We start from the raw sequence: 17,861 nt of genomic DNA, 5'->3' as shown, positions 1-17,861 counted from the left end.
TTCATAACAGCACAACCACCTGGGATTGGTTATCATCTACCTCCTCCACAGGAAATCTCCTTGAAGGAAAGGGCCGTGTTCCATTTTTGTTCACTGTACTTTATGTAGTCCCAGCTCCAGGTTATAATATAGTGAGTGGCACATATTAGAAACTCCGTAAGTATTTGTTGATTGAATGACGGAAGCACACTTCACTGTGTTTATATTAGTTAAATGGTAAATACTGTGTTTTCCAAATACCTTTTCTGTCTTGAATTTTTCAAAAGAATGTTGCCTAGCTTTGACAAAAATAAGGTTTTGGAGTGTCAGCAATTGAAAGCCCGTACACTATGACAGGATTCTAAAGTATTTCCCTCACAGGATCAAAATTATGACTTAAAATGATCAACATAGTAGCTGAAACAGTAAAGAATCTGACCACAATGCAGGAGACCCAGGTTTGATCCCTGGATCAAGAAGATCCCCTGGAGAAGGGAATGGCTACTCATTCCAGTATTCTTGCCTAAAGAAGTCCACAGACAGAGGAGCCTGGCAGGCTACAGTCCATGGGGTCACAAAAGAGTCGGTGAGTGACTAGCACTTTACTTAAAGATTTTCCTCCCCTGTTGCCAGGCTCCCAGCACTGTCATCATGGATAAGAGCTCCAGCTGTCACTGGGGGGCCTCTGTCCCCACCCAGGTGTGAACCAGGGACACAGCCCCAGAAAACCCACACCCATCAGAGTTCTTAGGTTTTCTCAGTTAACTCTTGATCCAAAGAACACTTCTTTGTGTAACTATAAAGTTATTCTCTGCACATTTCCTCTCATATTCCACCTCAAAATTATACAACATGAAGTGGTCTTATTTAAAAAACCAGGGAGGCACCGAGGGGCATCTCTGTGATGGACAAAAGCTAGAGGAGTTTTATTCCCTGGGGCATAATGGAGACTTTTTGGTGCTTTAATTCTGCTTTTGTTAGGTCAGCTTTGAAATCCACATCATGAGCATGACACTCAGGGCTGAGGCAAGGCTCCTGGAAGACAAGCTTCCTCCTACAGAAGGGCTGCTTCCTTTCATCAGAGGACACGGCTCCCCACGCCTTCCCCCCCAACCCAGTGATTTATACGCCCTGGTGTGTTCCCGGGGAGACGTCAGCGAGGGTCTGAAATGAATCTTCCTCCAGAATAGGAAGTGAGCCGTGGTCTGCGGGACATATGGCTCACAGCTCCTCCAAGATTAATGGGAACACGAGACTCTGCCGGGTCCTCAGACCGGGGGTGATATGGGTGTTGGAAAGACTACCTCCTCTCAGCTTTGAAGTATCCCCGACTACAAAGGTTTGAGGAAATTTAGAGTGAACGGGAACTCCCAAAATAAGGTTTGGCAGGCAGATTGCCTATTGTAAAGCATTCCCTAGACATACATAAGCAAGGCTTCAGACACCTTCGCACGAATGCTGGGCAGTTCAGGGGACTTCGAGAAGCTGGTGATGCTTATTCTGTAAAGGACGGAGACTGGGAACGTCTCCAGAGGTCATGCCACCCTTGCGGATTTTCTCTGTTCATCACATGAGCACTGTGGGGTGGACATCACACCCCTCTGCAGTTTGGGGCACCACAAGTGCAGGTCTCCCAGGTGAGCGAGGCCCCTCCTGCACCTGTCCATGGCCATATCCTTCACTGTTTCCACAATTATGCTCTCCCCAGGCCCCCACCCCTCGCCCCCTCTCTCTCAGCAGATGTTTCGCTCTACGTTCCCTGATAAATTTAGGGCCACTGGGGATCATTTCACTCCATTTCCCACCCCCAGCCTCCAGAGATCTCTACCTACCCCTGTGCCCATCCCACCTCTTTTCTACCATCAGAGAAGAGGGCGTGGCCCTCCTGTTCAAGGAGAATTATACTCCCAGTGCTTTGAACTTGTCTCTCTGGCGATTCTTTGCGCATGTTTTCACATCTCCTCCACTGACTCCTCTCCTACAGCATATAAAAGGCTTCTTCTCCAGGGATCTCATTTGCTTCTTGAAAAAAACACCACTTCTCCCCTGTCCTTGCACTCCCTCTGGACTTGTAACTTCCAATGTGATCTTGCCTGCCCTCTGCCCACCATCTTCCATCCTGGAAACTCTCTCTCTCAGAAGCTTTCCTGTCTCCACCCCGCCCAGCCCCTCCTCCTGCCACTCTCCAGCTCCTTCTCAGTCTGAGGCTACATCACGCTCACACGTCAGAGTTTCCCAAAGTCAGGCCTGGCACCCTCTTCTTCTCCTTTACAAGACCTCTCTTGGTAGCCTCATCTTCTCTTTCATTCATTTATTTGTTTGATATGTCTTCAGATCTCACTGTGTTGGCAGGCATTCTACCATAGGCTGTGCATGAATAAGGCAGGGGTCTGACTGCCAGGAATCTTGACCTGTTAGGAAATCATTTACAGAAGTGAATGCAATTAAATGTTAAAAATATTATATGTGTATGCAGAGGGCCCTGGGATGGGTAGGGACTTCACAGGGGTGTAGGGAGAGAACCTCTTGAGAGATGAGAAAAATGTGCCAGCAGGACTGGGGAAGTGGGGGAGCTAAGGAACTTCAGGTAAGGAAGTAGCATTCAGAGCACAGCCGTTCAGAGCACATGCCGTGGAGCCAGGTAGGTCTGGATAAAACCCTCGTCCCTTCCCTCGTAACATGTGGGAATTTGACCACGTTTCTTTGGAGATCTCAAGTTTTCACTTCTGTAACATGGAAATGACGGTCCCTATCTTGTCTGCCTGTTGCACGGGTTAGAGAAGAATGAATATAAAGTGCTTAGCCCAACGCCTGACATAGTAAGTGCTTATTAAATGATAACATTATTACTGTAAACACATTTTTAATTTTAATATGTGTTTTGTTACCATTAAAATAGGACCTATTTCATAAGCGAGTTGTGAAGATCAAATGAACTAACAGATGTGAAGGGACTTCTAAAAAGTACAGCACAGTATTATTCAGCCATAAAAAGGAATGATGTTCTGACACATGCTACAACATGGGTGAACCTTGAAGATATCATGCTAAGGGAAACAGGCCAGACACAAAAGGATGAGTGTTGTACGCTTCTCCTTATATGAGATGCCTGCAGTAGATAAGACTCAGAAAGCACAGAAGAGGTTGCCATGGGCTGAGGAGAGGGAAGAGGGAGGAGTTATGGGTTTATAGTATCTGTTCAGAATGATGAAACATTTCTGGAAATGGATGGGGGTTATGGTTTTACAACATTGTGAATGTGTTTAATGCCACTGGATTGTACTGAAAAATGGTAAATTTTAAGTAGAGCAGAAAAGGAATGCTAGGTCCCTGTGCCATTTTCAACAAAAATATTATCACTAACATCTAGAGTAAGACAGGGACAAATCAGGACATCTGATCTGTTCAGGGTCTTAAAACTGTACTTATATTTGCAAAGTTTTGTGTATTGCTAGGAATAATATGTATATTTCAAAATTAGTAAATTTTCAAAAGAGGTAATGAATCCAGGGTTGACATTATGATTGTCTTAAAACCTGGACAGCTGGATTACCTTTTACATGAAGAAGATTAACACTTCTATTTCATTTTTGACCTGGGTTTAGACCCAAGATGGGCTTGTTTTACCAAGTGTTCCCCTTTCATAAATAGTTGTATAGTATACTTTGGGGATGCACTTCCCAGGCAGTGCTAGTGGTAAAGAACCCGCCTGCCAATGCAGGAGACCTAAGAGATGCAGGTTAGATTCTTGGGTTGGGAAGATTCCCTGGAGGGCGGCATGGCAACCCACTCCAGTATTCTTGTCTGGAGAATCCCGTGGACAGAGGAGCCTGATGGGCTACACTCCATGTGGCCGCAAAGAGGTCGGACACAAGTGAAGCGACTGAGCAGCAGCGGCATGCTTTGGGGACACTCTTGTGTTTGAGAAGTTATAGCCCGACGAGGGTGTAAAGGCAGTTACACCTGAGCCCTCACACAGAGGCAAGACAGTCAGTGTTTGGAGGCAGACAATCACCAAGCCTCAGAAAAGGGGCCTTTCCTGCAGGCCTGGGCAGGAACGTGTGGGCGCTGACCTGTGTCCCCTGATTGTTGATGTCGATGGCGTCACTCCACTCGGTCATCACTTCCTCCAGCGAGTCCACTCTCAACAGGAGGCTAGGAAGGAGGTCTCTGGTCTTACAGTCTGGATAACTGGAAATCTGATGATATAGCTCATGATGAATCGAGGACTCAGGAGGAATTTTTCTGCAATAAACCTCAAACTTTGGAATATCTAAAATTTAAAAAAAAAAGCATATTCAGACTTAGGCTTTGAAGACAAAGACTTGGGGATATTAAATGTAACGTGGCAAGAGAAACTTCTCAAATAAGTTCACTTTTACTTAAGGATCACAGGCAATATATACTTATATATTCAATATACTTACATATACAATATATCACAGGCAGTATAATACTAAGTCAAAAACCTCCAGAAAGAATATAGGTTTTATATTATTTAAATTCAATACTGTAACATATACCTTTAGTATTTTCCTTTATAAGTATTGTCACTGGACATCTGTTGTGGAAAATTATTCGAGGACTAGGGTCTTCTGAGAGGGTTAAATAAGTCACTCCAAGGTGTTCTTGATATGTTAGTGCTATTGCCCTAGAATAGAATCAGATCAAATGACAGAAACAGCTTAGAAAAAAATGCATGCTTTTTCTCCTGGTACATATTTATTTAGATTTACAATATTCAGAATCTCTGTAACACCCTCCCTCTTACACATCAGAGAAAATGTTTTCCAGACAATGGAGGCCATCCGCTCCTCTATTACCTGCCAGACACTAATGATACGTTTACTAATTTTTTTTTCTGACAGCAGTAACATTATCATAAAACATTCAAAAAAATGTGTAAACTACTGTATAGCACAGGGAACTCTGCTCAGTGTTCCATAAACAACCTAGAAGGGAAAAGAATTTGAAAAAGAATAGCTACATGTGTATGTATAACTGATTCACTTTGCCATATACCTGAAACTAACACAACACTGTTTATCAACTATGCTCCAATATAAAAAGAATTAAAAACATAAAATTAAATAAAAAAAAAACAACATAACTTGTAGTACTCAGAGAATCACAGATATTCTTGGGCTAGCTTTTCCTTCTGTTCTCTTTTCCTCTATGTTCATGTGCCTTAATCTCTAGAGATGGGGTGCTTTCCTCCTCAAAAGTGCTTGATAAGTTTTGGGAAAGGAGGAGCCGATACGTTTCTAGAAGGATGACTGGAGAATCTGTGTGCTTGCTATTTTTAATTCTAAAGGTAGGCAGGTTCAGTATGTTTGCTGTCAATTTTCACAAATCACCGTACTTTATAGGCTCTCCATTTCGGCTACCAAGAGCAAAGCTGTATTTTCTATCTGGCCTCAGAGAAACTGCTGTGTGGGCATAGGCTGCTCTCTACAATGGACAGAGAGAAGGCTCCAATTTAGACTGAGAGACTATCAAAAAGTATTTCATATCAAATCAGGAAAAAAATCTCTCTGAAGTTTAAATTACATGGACTGGTTCAAATTAATCAAAGAAATCAGATTATTTGCCAAATGTGACCCTCAGTTTATACTGATTATAAGTGGTCAGTAACACACTAAAGAGTTTCCCATTCACTATCTATTCTGTTTGCTAGTGTGAATTCTTCCCAAAGATTGCATTTGTCTGAAATGCCAAGGAGAATTGTTGATTAGTATTTGGGAAAATCACATTAATAACACCATCATATGTGCACTGTAGGATTGAGGGGAGGAGCGAGGGAAGGAGACGAAACACTTTCACAGTATAGTCTTCGGATCTTTTCCCAGCCTAATTCTGGAAGAGCCAGGCAAGCTGACCACAGAGAATGTCTTATTGATAACCAAGAGAGCTGAGGTCAGAACTAAAATATGGGACTTCTAATATCATAACTGGGCTTCCATAGTAGCTCAGACGGTGGAGAATCTGCCTGCAATGCAGGAGACCCAGGTTCAATCCCTGGGTCGGGAAGATCCCCTAGAGAAGGAAATGATGACCCACTCCAGTATTCTTGCCTGGAAAATTCCACAAACAGAGGAGCCTGGCAGGCAACAGTCCATGGGGTCACCAAGAGTCAGACAAGACTGAGTGACTAATGCTTTCACTTGTCACTTTCAATCTAATAACTAGCTCAATAGTTATTTACATTTACATTACAATAGATAAACATTTACGTTAAATTAACAAAATCTTAGAATTTTAAACATAAATTCTAAGTGTTTATTATAAATTTTGTGTTTTAGTTTTAAAAATAAGTTTGTTTTCTATACATAGGTTCACATTGCTTTCAAAAATACTTCCTGAAACTTACCATGGAAATGCTCTATACACTAATTGTATCAACACCAACATCCTAGATGTGATACTAGGTCTGTAAGATGTTTTGTAAGACGTTTCAACTAGGGGAACTGAGTAAGGGATACAGGGGACCTCTCTGAATTACTTCCTATAACTGCATGTGACTCTAAGATTATCTAAAAATAACACTTAGACAACATTTTTAAAATTAATTTACAATACTGTGTAAGTATATAGCCCAGTGATTCAGTTATATAAATTCTTTTAATACATGTATTCTTTATATATATATTTTTTCAGATTCTTTCCCCTAATAGGTTATTACAGGGTACTGAGTATAATTCCCTATGCTATACAGTAGGTTCTTGTCGACTATCTATTTTATACACAGAAGTATATATGTTAACCCTGGCCTCCTAATTTATCCCCCCCCACCCCTCTTTCCCCTTTGATAACAATAAATTTGTTTTAGTAACAACAACAACTTACATACTTCTCCAATCAGGATACAAGGACAATCACTCCTCTTGAGTTGGGTATGGAAAGTGATTATAAAATCATGGATGTTTGTGAATGTTGTGAAAAAAGGGATGTGTGTAGGGAACAGAGCCTTAACTATCAAGGACAACTGGAGTTAGGAAGTTATCGTTTAAAATATTACTACTAGAAATCTCTATATACATCAAAGTTATGATGGCTAAAATCTTAGTCTATAAATTCATAATCACAAAAAAGGTACCTCTCATAAGGTTACAATATGCTTTCTTTTGTACTTTTTTAATATATACTTTAAGTAAGCTATTCCTGACAGCTACAGAAAGGACGTACTGCATGCAAAATGACCACAAAATAAAAGTCCAGTATGAAGGAACCATTACATGTCTCTGGCTTGATTCTGTGGTTGTTATTTGCATAATTGGTAATTGGTAATTGGAGTAACTTGCATTCAGGAACAACCACAGAACAGTCTTCTGTGACTTGTGTTTATCTAAGTTATCTCTCTTAATGACTTGAGAAAAATTCCATTTTGAAATAGAAGTAAAATACGGGAAAAGAAAAAGGTTTTCCAGCTTGACTCTCTCATATTTTAACCCTTATTTCTTATCACCTGACAGAGGCTAGGAAGCTATAGGAGAAGAGCATCTTTTCATTATGATAGACTGTGGCTACTCTATGGTACGAACACCATTTCCCCCTAGTAAAAGCAGCATAAGGGAAAAATCTCATCAGTAGTTCACTGGGAAAACCCATGTGTGATCCTCACATCTGTCCAGTTGTATGCAAAATACAGAAGCCATGAAAAATAAAAGCAAAAGTCAAGTTTACATGTGGTGAGCACTGCCAACTATTCTCTTGTCTCTCCCAGCACAGGGATGAAGCAAAGAAGGGCATTCACAGAAACGTAAAATACCTGGTACAGAATCCATTTTCCCTGTAGTTCCCCAAGGGCACTGCCACGCTCTGTCTGGGAAACTCCTGCCTAACTAGAGCTGGCAGGCTCCAGCACTGGGAGCTGTCGGCAACCACGGTGGGAGAAAAGGCCAGCAAGACCTGCTTCTGCAGCAGGGACGTGTCCAGGGCGGACTGGCCGAGGTCGGGCATTAGGTCCCAGCAAGGAAGGGAGCTGGATCTCACGGCAGGCTGCTGGCCACCCGGGCAAATGCTGAAAGTAGAGCTGTCTGGAACGTGAAAATACTGAAGAAAGACAAGACAAGGTGGAGAGAGCACAGTTATACAGTCCAACATAGAAGCTAAGCTTCTCTAAAGCACAGCTTCTAAGAAACCGTGACACATATTCTCAGGAGGGGGGGAACATGGGAATATTAGATGTCGTGTTCCTATGAGGAAGCCTGAATGAGACAATTACAAGCAGCAATAGCAGGGTCTGCTTCTCTAGGCATAAGGAAAATGATAAAGCTGATGTGATCTGAAGGGGTGAGGGGTGCCAAATTCTCCATCTCTCCCAGGTACTACAAAAAAGCCAGATGCCATGGGGCAGAAATGCTGTGTGTTGGGAAGTGAGTCGTTGTGGAGAGGGTACGGCTGGACTGAAAGGGTGGCACTCCGGGGGGACCGTGGCAGAAGCGATCGGAATGAGATGAACAAGGGGAAACTGGGAGCTTGGAAGACAAATGTTTCTGAAGGCTCATCCTGAAGGAGTAGGAGACCCTGACCTCCCGCCCTCAACTGGAGTTCCACATGCTTTCTGGCACATGAGAGAGTCGCAGGACTTAGGACTTAAAAAGGACCTGAAGGGATAATTTATCTGAAGCTCCTGTTCACAGCTGAGGAAGCTGCTTCCCAGAGAGCGGATGATGGCGCCCGGCATCACAGAGCTAGTGTGTGAAGTGTGTGGCAGAGCCTGGCAGGAAGCCAGGCCTCCTCCTTTCCTCTCTGCTGTGTCTCCCACTGTTCCAGACCATCTCCCTGAGAGGGGAGGGATGACCCTGTCTCAAACAATTCCCACACCTGCCTGAAGCTGGGTCAGGGCTGAAAAATGGGCCCCCCTGAGCTGCAGAAAGAATGAGGGCCCTCCCCTTCTCACGAGGAACCCACTGGGATGCTGGTGTGGAGATGGCTGCCGGCAACTCTCTTTTCCTGAGTGCCCGGCCTTTTTTTCTCAGATTATCTCACTGAACCTTCACCCAGACCCCATAAGGAATGCAAAATTATGCTGCTTTTCAGATGAGGCAGTGCCGGTGTGGAGGGCTCTGACCCAGTGCTTTGGGAAGCCCTTAGGGTGGGGAGAACTGGGAAAATTTTCAGGGCACATGCTGTTTTTTTCCCCTCAAATCCTTGCCTACCATGCAATTACTGTTGACTCTCTATTTCCCAACATGGGGCTTCTGGTCACCTATGTATTTTTAATCAATACTTCAATGAACCAAGATGAAATTCTATTAATCTGTCATTTTTATAAATCCTATAATGCACTGTAGGCTTAGAAGAGTAAGACTTTCATCCTAGGGTATTGTTCTAATGTAATTTTTAGGAGCTGCAAGTACGGGCTAACAATAAATGTGGATAAAAGTAAAGAAAAACAATACTTTTCTGCGTGACGGTTTCAACAGCATAAAACAATAGCATACCACTTAGCATATTCTGTTTGTAAATCTTTTTAAAATATCTCCTTACTCTCTTAAAATAAAACTGTTCATCTGAACTGTATAAAGCACGGAGTAAAAAGAAAAAAAAATCCTTCTTGGATTCATTTTCCACATATTCTGTCACAGAGATGTTAACATAAATGAGCTGGTACATTTTCACATTTCCTCTCCTCCTGGACACAGAACTCAGTGCTCCCAGATCTGGGGCTCTGCTGGGGCTGAGCCTTCTGCACACATGGCTTTTCTGCAAGGCAGATGTTCTTTTCTGTAGCCTTGCAGCCAGCCCTTAGGCCAGCTTCCGGCCAGGGCGTTAGGAGCGCTGGCAGATGCGCTGGCAGCCTGAAGCTGCCAGGGCATCCGGATTTGCTGCTTGGGAGCCTGTCTCCTCATTAATGACCTTGGAAACGCTCATCATGACACCACAGTTTTAGTGAAAGTACAAAGAAATGAATCCTTCCCCTACATTCAATGTTAGCTTTTGATCTGTCCTGGGTTAAAAAAAAAAAGCTGATCCTTACCATTACTGATTTAAGAAAACCTATAGATTAAAAACATTCACGTTTGCACGGCTTACCTCCTTTCCAGAGTGGGGTTTGATGACAGTTAACTGTGGCTTATAAAATATCTGATATGGTGTGTTATTGACTATTGTAGTCTTGTCTTCAATCTGAACAATCTGTATGCCTTGCTGTACCATGGAGGAAATGCAGAACTGGCATAACTGCAGAACAATTGAGGAAAGAGTAATTCTTTAAATATCATATGGTATATAAAAACTTTTTTTTAAAAAAATATATATTTATGTGGCCACTTCATCATTTTGGCTGTCCCAGGGGAGTTCTGAGCACTTTAATGATGATGGCAATGATGAAGGAAACAGTAACAACTCCCCTCATATATTGCATTCTTGTGCTCCACCTGTTTAGAGTATTTTATGCATATTAACTCACAGAATCCTTACTACACCTCTGTGGGGTAGCTACTATTATTCTCATTTTACAGAAGAGAACGAATGAGACACAAAGGTAAGCAACTTGCCCTAGGTCACAAAGATAAAGAGGGTCTAGGGGTTGGAATTAGAAGCCATGTACACTGGTTCCCTGGTGCTGCCCTTAGCCACTGTGGGTCTCATCTCACTGTCCTACCACATTGTATGAGGAACTGATGCTCAGAGAAGACATTACTTGATTTAAGATATCCATCTAATAAATAGTAATGTTCTCAAAGTATGGTCTGGGAACCCTTAGGGGCATGGTCTTTGACCTTCCAGGAGGCCCCAAGGCCAAAACTAATTTAAAAATAATACTAAGATGCTATTTGTCTTTTTTACTGTTTCGCATAAGCATACAGTGGAGTTTTCCAGAGGTTCTATGACATCATCAAAGATATGTCATCATAAGATAATGTCATCATTCTTATGGCTAAAGAAATATTTATTTGTGAATTCTCATGCTTAAAATTTTTTATATTTTAATTTCTAATTTGACAAAAATCAAATAGATATAATCCACACAAACAAAAGGGTTTTGGAGGTCCTCAGTATTTTTTAAGGGGTCCAGAGACTAGAAAGCTTGAGAATCACTACTGAAGAAAAATGAGATATAATGATATTATATTTTCCAACAGCTCATTCATTCATTCATTCATTCACTAACATTTATTTGTATTTATGTGGTCACTTTGTGAGGTGCTGGAGGTACTGGGTGTTTGACTGTGGATCATAACTTTCCAGGTTTTGATGGTAGTTCTCAACTTACAGCTATTCAACTTTGGGTGATTCACGCTTACAGCCCTTAGCCATTCACACCCATGTTACAGTATTTTGGCCGGCAGAGGATAAACATGTGTTGCCCAGACAACTTTGAGGAAATGGATACCAGCCTTGAATACTGAAGATCAACTTCTTTGTATCAGAGAAATTTATTTTTAAGAAGTCATCAAATGACCCTAACCTTTTTAAAGAGGCTCTTCAAAGATGCCTGTCAAAATCTGACTTCTCCTCAGAGAAAGAGCACTCTGAGTTACACAACTCTGATGAAGTGCCCTTCCTTTTCTGACTTGGGACAGCCACAGTGACGAAGATACCATTAAGCACAGCATGAGGTTTCTAGGTGGTCACTACGGTGCTGCACTTTGTACACAGTTTAATGGGAGTCGTTAGCCTGTTATTCAGCTTAACTGGCCTTCGTATACTACTTAGGAAAGATTCATGTTGAAAGCACATATTTAAATAACTGATTTATGTATTTTGCTTTTTTGTGTTTATCTTCATAAACATGGGTACCAGACCTGTATTCAAGAACACCACTTCCAGAGCTTTTCTGGTGGCTCAGTGGTAAAGAATCTGTCTGCCAATGCAAGAGACACTGGTTTGATCCCTGGTCTGGGAAGATCCCACATGCCTCAGAGCAACTAGGCTTGTGCCTAACAACTGTTGAGCCTGTGCTCCAGAGCCCGGGAGCCCCAACTCCTGAGCCCATGTGCTGCAACCCCTGAAGCCTGAGCACCCCAGAACCCGTGCTCCTCACCAAGAGAAGCCAGCACAATGAGGAGCACATTCACCACAACTGGAGAGCAGCCCGGCTTGCTGCAACTAGAGAAAACCTCGCTCAGCAACGAACGCCTAGGACATCCAAAAATAAACAAATTGTTGTCGTACAGTCACTGAATCATTTTTGACTCTGTGACTCCATGGACTGCAGCACATCAGGCTCCTGTCCTCTACTATCTCCCAGACTTTGCTTAAGTTCAGGTCCACTGAGTCAGTGATGCTATTTAACCATCTCATCCTCTACCGCCCCCTTCTCCTTCTGCCTTCAGTCTTTTCCAGCATCAGCGCCTTTATATATATACACATACATATGTAAAGAATCAACTCCCTCTTAAAACATTGGTTCTATGGGAGAATCAGATTCGACCTACATCCTTTCACTCAGGATGCCCTTTCTAGGACTATAACCTTTCTTGCAGGAGCCTCTGGCCTTTCACTCAAAACCCAGAATGTTAGCAACTCTACTTCCTGCTCTAAAATAAGGAGGCCAAGTACAATTTGTGGATATTTTGGAATAAGTTCTTTTTTTCCTTCACATACAATAAATCAAGTGACTGCTGAGTGTTCTGAAATAGAGTGGTTATTGGATAAATTATGTGACACAGCTTCTATCACTGGTAAAGGAAAGGAAAAAACCACTGTAAAACAGACAGGTCTAAGAAATCATGTGTTGTACTATTATAAACTGTTTGGAACATATAATACTAAACAGGGATTAGGAAAGAAAAGGGAAGGCTCATTTTAAACAAGTTGAGGGGATGGCATGCTATTCCAGCTCCGCCCCGACCCCCCACTACTCCCCGTCCCAGCCAAGAGCCAAGCAGACCTCGAGAGACTTTGACCCTACCTTCTGATGTCCTGGGAAAGCACCAAGTCTTATTTCAGCATCAACAAACCCTTCTTCATCCAAAGACACAACTTCACCATTACCTCCATCTTTCCACTTTGGAGATGTCAGGTTATGGACCAGTTTAATAGCTACTGACTTGTGCACCGTGTTTGTATTTGCCCAGTATATTCCAATTTGAAAAGCTTCCTGGAAAAATAATGCCTCAATTATAAAACTGTTTTCTTAACTTTGATATTTTTACCTCAATTCACAGGAATTTTTTCTATTATAAGGTCTACCTAGGCAACCACATCCTTTTACTTTTTTTTTTTTGTAATGGCAACATACCTTTTATTTCACTTCCCAATGCCTTCTTGGCATGTTCTTTCACAATACAGTGAAATTTGTATTTATGGAAGGAGGGAAAAAACATCAACCCAAACTGGGACTACCCTATAAATACCAAAGGCCTAGAAACTGAAGGTTTCATTTTATTTGATAAAAGAATAATGTGCAATATTAGGTACCTGCAGGTCAACATTCCAATTCCATAAGGTAACATCATATGACTATTTTTTTTTAAAAAAGAAAAAATGCAATTGAATAAAGATGTTTATAAACTGGAGCTAAAAAAAAAAAGAACCCTCAAATTGTTCCATATCAGAAAAACATTTTATTTAGGAATTCCATGTACCCTATTCTCTTACAGATTTATATGCTTTCTTGGAACTGGGCTAGCCTTATCAAGAAAGTTCTCTTGTGATGAAAAACAAAATCTTCCTATGAAGTTCTGTTTTACAACCAGATATTTTTCCCCCTTGTTAGTAATGATTCTATGTTGTTATCAGTAACAGGTGGGCATCCATGATTATGGACAGGCAAGTCCACTTATAAAGGAAAAGGGGCCTGACAAAAATAGCTGTCCAGAAATCTTCTGATTCATCTTGCAAATCTGTGAGAGTTTCTATAAAAACTACAAAAACATCTAGAGGGTAGGTTAGCACAGCATACAGCTCTATATTCTTAACATATCCTGAGAGACCAGTCCTAATACTTGTCAAACATCCTGTTGAGGAATGGAAATGAGAATGCAACTAGTACAAGTTATTGAATTTAATGATAACTCAAGCGTGAATACTGCTGATGGGTGGGGGAAAAAAAAACATCTGAGATATCTTTGAATATCAAAGAACATTCCATACCCCTTACACATGCATCTAGGAGGACAGTTTTCCACAACTGATTGAGTCTGTTAAGAACATAAATGCAACCTCAGAATAAAAGATGGTTGTTGAAAGCAAAGAATTTCTATTAGTTTAAAAAAAGAGTTATAGTACCTGAAAATTAGGAGGGATAATAATTTTGCCAGCAGGAACCTGTAGAACAATCTTCTCTCCCTCAAACAGCCAGAGGTCCCACTTGGACTGATTGATAAGCAGGGCCCAGGGTAGCAATTCTATCAATAAGGTCCTCACATATGGCTTCCAGGCTGACAGCTTCACTCGCATTGGGCTGTCCCACTGGCTCAGTTGCTCATTCCTGTGCCAAATACCACATCCAACAGACTCAATGAAACATGATGACTTCAGGACTCATGAAATGTGTTTTTAAGAATTGCAGACACACAACGCTCCTGTATGGTACCTCTTCACATCAGAGTCATGCAATGCCAAATTTGCATCCAGGAGGAAGAAACTTTTCATGCAATTATGTTCTAGATTAAGAACGAAGCAATTTACAGAATTCATCTACTAGGAGATAAAAGGTCAGAATGTGACAGATACTTGCAAACATCTCTTTAAAAATGTTTTTTATGGTATCTAATATTTTTGTGAACATTCATTTAATATTGAGAAATGTTCATAGAAAAACACTCCTGGAGAACATAACCTGTTAGAAAGTGAAAAGTGAAAGTTGCTCAGTCGTGTCTGACTCTTTGCAACCCCATGGACTATACAGTCCATGGCATTCTCCAGGCCTGAATACTGGAGTGGGTAGCCTTTCCCTTCTCCAGGGGATCTTGCCAACCCAGGGATTGAACCCAGGTTTCCTGCACTGCAGGCGGATTCTTTACCAGCTGAGCCACAAGAGAAGCCCAAGAATACTGGAGTGGGTAGCCTATCCCTTCTCCAGGGGATCTTCCTGACCCAAGAATTGAACCAGGGGGTCTCCTGCATTGTAGGTAGATTCTTTACCAACTGAGCTATCAGGGAAGCCCCTTACCTGTCAGAGTCCTTTTTATTATAGGGCCATGTGGGTTGAAGGAACTTCTCTGGCCCATAGAACTCATCAAGGATCTGAGTAACTGTGCCTCCGGGGTGTATCTTAGTGGCTATCTGCTTAATGAGGGATGTTGAGATGGGAACAGCACAGTGTGAAGGGTCATCCTCTTCTCTAGGAAATGGAAAGGAAAAACAAGAATGATTATCAGATGTTTTATAAACCAATGTGGTTTTTTTTTGTGTGTGTGTGTGAGAGTGAGTCAATTTTCGGTGCTCTAGGGATGATGACACAGTTTGGGGAATGATCTGGGACTTTCCTCCCCACTGCTTGGGTGGAGCTCTCTCGTTCCTCTACAGAAATTACATTGTCAATTAGATTTTCTGATCATCCCTCTTTTTCACTTCTAATGCAGCTAAATTTTATCTTCAACTACAGAAGAGAACAGAACACTAGGCAAGGCAGTTTAAAAATAACATTCTCATAAGAAATCACACAAAAAAATCTATCCTCTCTTGCCCCCCTTGACAGGACAAGGTACTTTTTCTTCTGAATCTGAGGAAAAAGTTAAGGACTTTCCCAGTACCTTGCTTGAAATGTTAGGTGATGTACAAGGTCAGGTTCTATGTTTTGCAGTGGTTTTTCCTGTCCTTTTCCTGGAATAATTTGTGTTTCACTCAATCCCAAACTCCTTTTCTCCAAATGTATGATAATGGGGTCTGGAAGATGACTCCTCATGATAAAAAGAGGGCTGAACACAATCTATAAAAATAAAAGGACAGAACAACTTTCATATTTGCTTTGTTGCAGTATTCCAGCTGTTTGATGCTGAGACAAACTTGTAATAAATCTCTTCCCTGGGTCACTCTGACCTTAATTTATTTCAGAACAGGAAAGGTCAAAGTCATATGCCGTATTTTAGGATCTGAAAGCACTCACCATTCGCTGCTGCACTTGAGAGCTGGGCTCCAAAGTCAAAACTGTGCACCAGACATAAATAATGGAACTGTTTGAAGATGGCACCTGCACATGAGAGAGAAGAGTTCTATTAAACACTAAACAGTTTACTAATTAATCAAAATAAGACAGAGATATAATATCAGTTTGACTGATAAAAAAAATTTTAAGTTATTGAAAAAAGCCATTAAAAAAAAAAAGAATACCTAAGCAAAAACAGACTTCACTATGGCATAAAGTGAACGTGCGGTGTGTCAATGGGGCCAATTATTTCCATAAAGATGAAGGGATTTGTATGTGGAGTGACTGATGTAAGAGTGAGTGGGAGAACGAAAGAGAGATTTGTGCTTCGTGGGAATGAAAGTGATGATGGTGGAGATTGAGAAAGAGATAAAAAAAGTAGCAGGTCATCATAAAGTTTCTAAAGCAGGGAGGACACGCTTTTTTCCCTCCTATCCCTTGAAAGCCCTAGAGCATCAGAATCTTTTTCAAGATATAACTCATCTCCATCTGGAAGGGTAGAGTCTTGGCTACAGGAACTACTGGAACTGATACAAACATGTTGTCGGGGGATGGGGAGGAAAAAGTTTGAGAAGTAATATTCAAAGTCTCCTCATATTATTTCAGGCCTCCCCTCTTTTGTACCTATCATTTATTAATAAATTAAGTGCTACAGTGAATAAAAAACATAATGAGAACTTTAAAATTTTAAAGTTGCTCTGTTCTGGACTGCGCTACTTCTCACACCTGAATGACAACGCTGTACTCAGGGGCCTTGGATTCCAGGCACACATCTCTCGACCAGTCTTCATCTCCTTTGGCCCTCACACACAACTCAGTCAGTTCACTGTTTTCTAGTATGTACGAAGGCAATTTCTCTTTGGCTGTGAGGCAGTCAAAATGTTCTCGAACCACAGCTTGTCCATCTTGACCAATGTAATGCTGAACCACTTTTAATTCTATGCTTTGAGACAAGTAACTACAGATGATCTGTCTTCCACAGATGATAATCTAAAACAAAAACAAAAAAACAATCAATCAATCCCTCAATCAATAAGACTTCCATTAATTCATACTCCATGAACTGGCAATAGAGCAAACTTGGGAGATATTGCAAGTTTGGTTTCAGACCACCCACAAAAAAGCAATTATCTTAATAAAGCGGGCAATAAATTGTACTCTTATGCAATACAAGATCTCTGTATAAACTGATAATACAAACAACTTTTAACTCATATGCTGAATTATATTTTATCTTATTCACATTTTTCCTATAGTGTAGAAGCATTTATCTTTATAAAACACACAGAATTATCCATTAATCCCAAGAATTATTTAACTTTTCATCCAGTTAAGTGTATAATTCAGGGCAGGCATTAAGAATTATTAATATCTCTTTTGGTGGAAACTGATGCAGTAGATACTTTTATAAAGCAAATCCCTGTGTAATATGAGTTTTCACCATGGTTGAGCAAGACAGGACTTTCAGATACAGTTTTCCTTACTTATAATATTTTTCCAGGTTATAAAATATATAATAAGTAATACATATATGGCATATTTAAAGGTCTAAGAATATGATCTAGCTCTAAGGTCTAATTTTGTGTGTCAACTTGAATGGGCCATGGGGTACACAGATATTTTGGTCACACATTACACTGGGTCTGTGTGTGTGAAGGTGTTTCTAGATGAGATTAATATTTGAATTGGTAGACTGACTAAAGGGGATTGCCCTCCCTTACTGGTGGGCCTCATCCTAGCAGCTGAAGACCTGGAAGAACGGAGAGCCTGGGTTAAGAGGCAACTCCTCCTGCCTCATGCCTGAGCTGGACACCAGTCTGTTCCAGCCTTTGGAAACAAC

At 41.2% G+C, this 17,861-nt stretch overlaps 1 protein-coding gene across 1 annotated transcript in view; it reads right to left on the bottom strand.

Annotated features, from left to right (window-relative positions):
- Window positions 1-17,861, bottom strand: part of VPS13B (vacuolar protein sorting 13 homolog B) — a 763,389-nt gene that overhangs the window by 38,823 nt on the left and 706,705 nt on the right. The window contains exons 45-54 of the mRNA XM_065903112.1: window positions 16,748-17,011; window positions 15,983-16,066; window positions 15,630-15,805; window positions 15,047-15,217; window positions 14,161-14,362; window positions 12,842-13,030; window positions 10,018-10,164; window positions 7,748-8,031; window positions 4,503-4,630; window positions 4,053-4,252 (exon numbers count right to left, since the gene is read on the bottom strand). Coding sequence (XP_065759184.1) covers window positions 4,053-4,252; window positions 4,503-4,630; window positions 7,748-8,031; window positions 10,018-10,164; window positions 12,842-13,030; window positions 14,161-14,362; window positions 15,047-15,217; window positions 15,630-15,805; window positions 15,983-16,066; window positions 16,748-17,011 — 1,845 coding nt within the window. The remainder of the gene's footprint in view (window positions 1-4,052; window positions 4,253-4,502; window positions 4,631-7,747; window positions 8,032-10,017; window positions 10,165-12,841; window positions 13,031-14,160; window positions 14,363-15,046; window positions 15,218-15,629; window positions 15,806-15,982; window positions 16,067-16,747; window positions 17,012-17,861) is intronic.

Source organism: Muntiacus reevesi, chromosome 12, assembly GCF_963930625.1.
Source record: "Muntiacus reevesi chromosome 12, mMunRee1.1, whole genome shotgun sequence".
NCBI lineage: Eukaryota > Metazoa > Chordata > Mammalia > Artiodactyla > Cervidae > Muntiacus > Muntiacus reevesi.
Note: the sequence above shows the minus strand (reverse complement) of the source record. Positions and strands in the feature narration are given on the sequence as shown.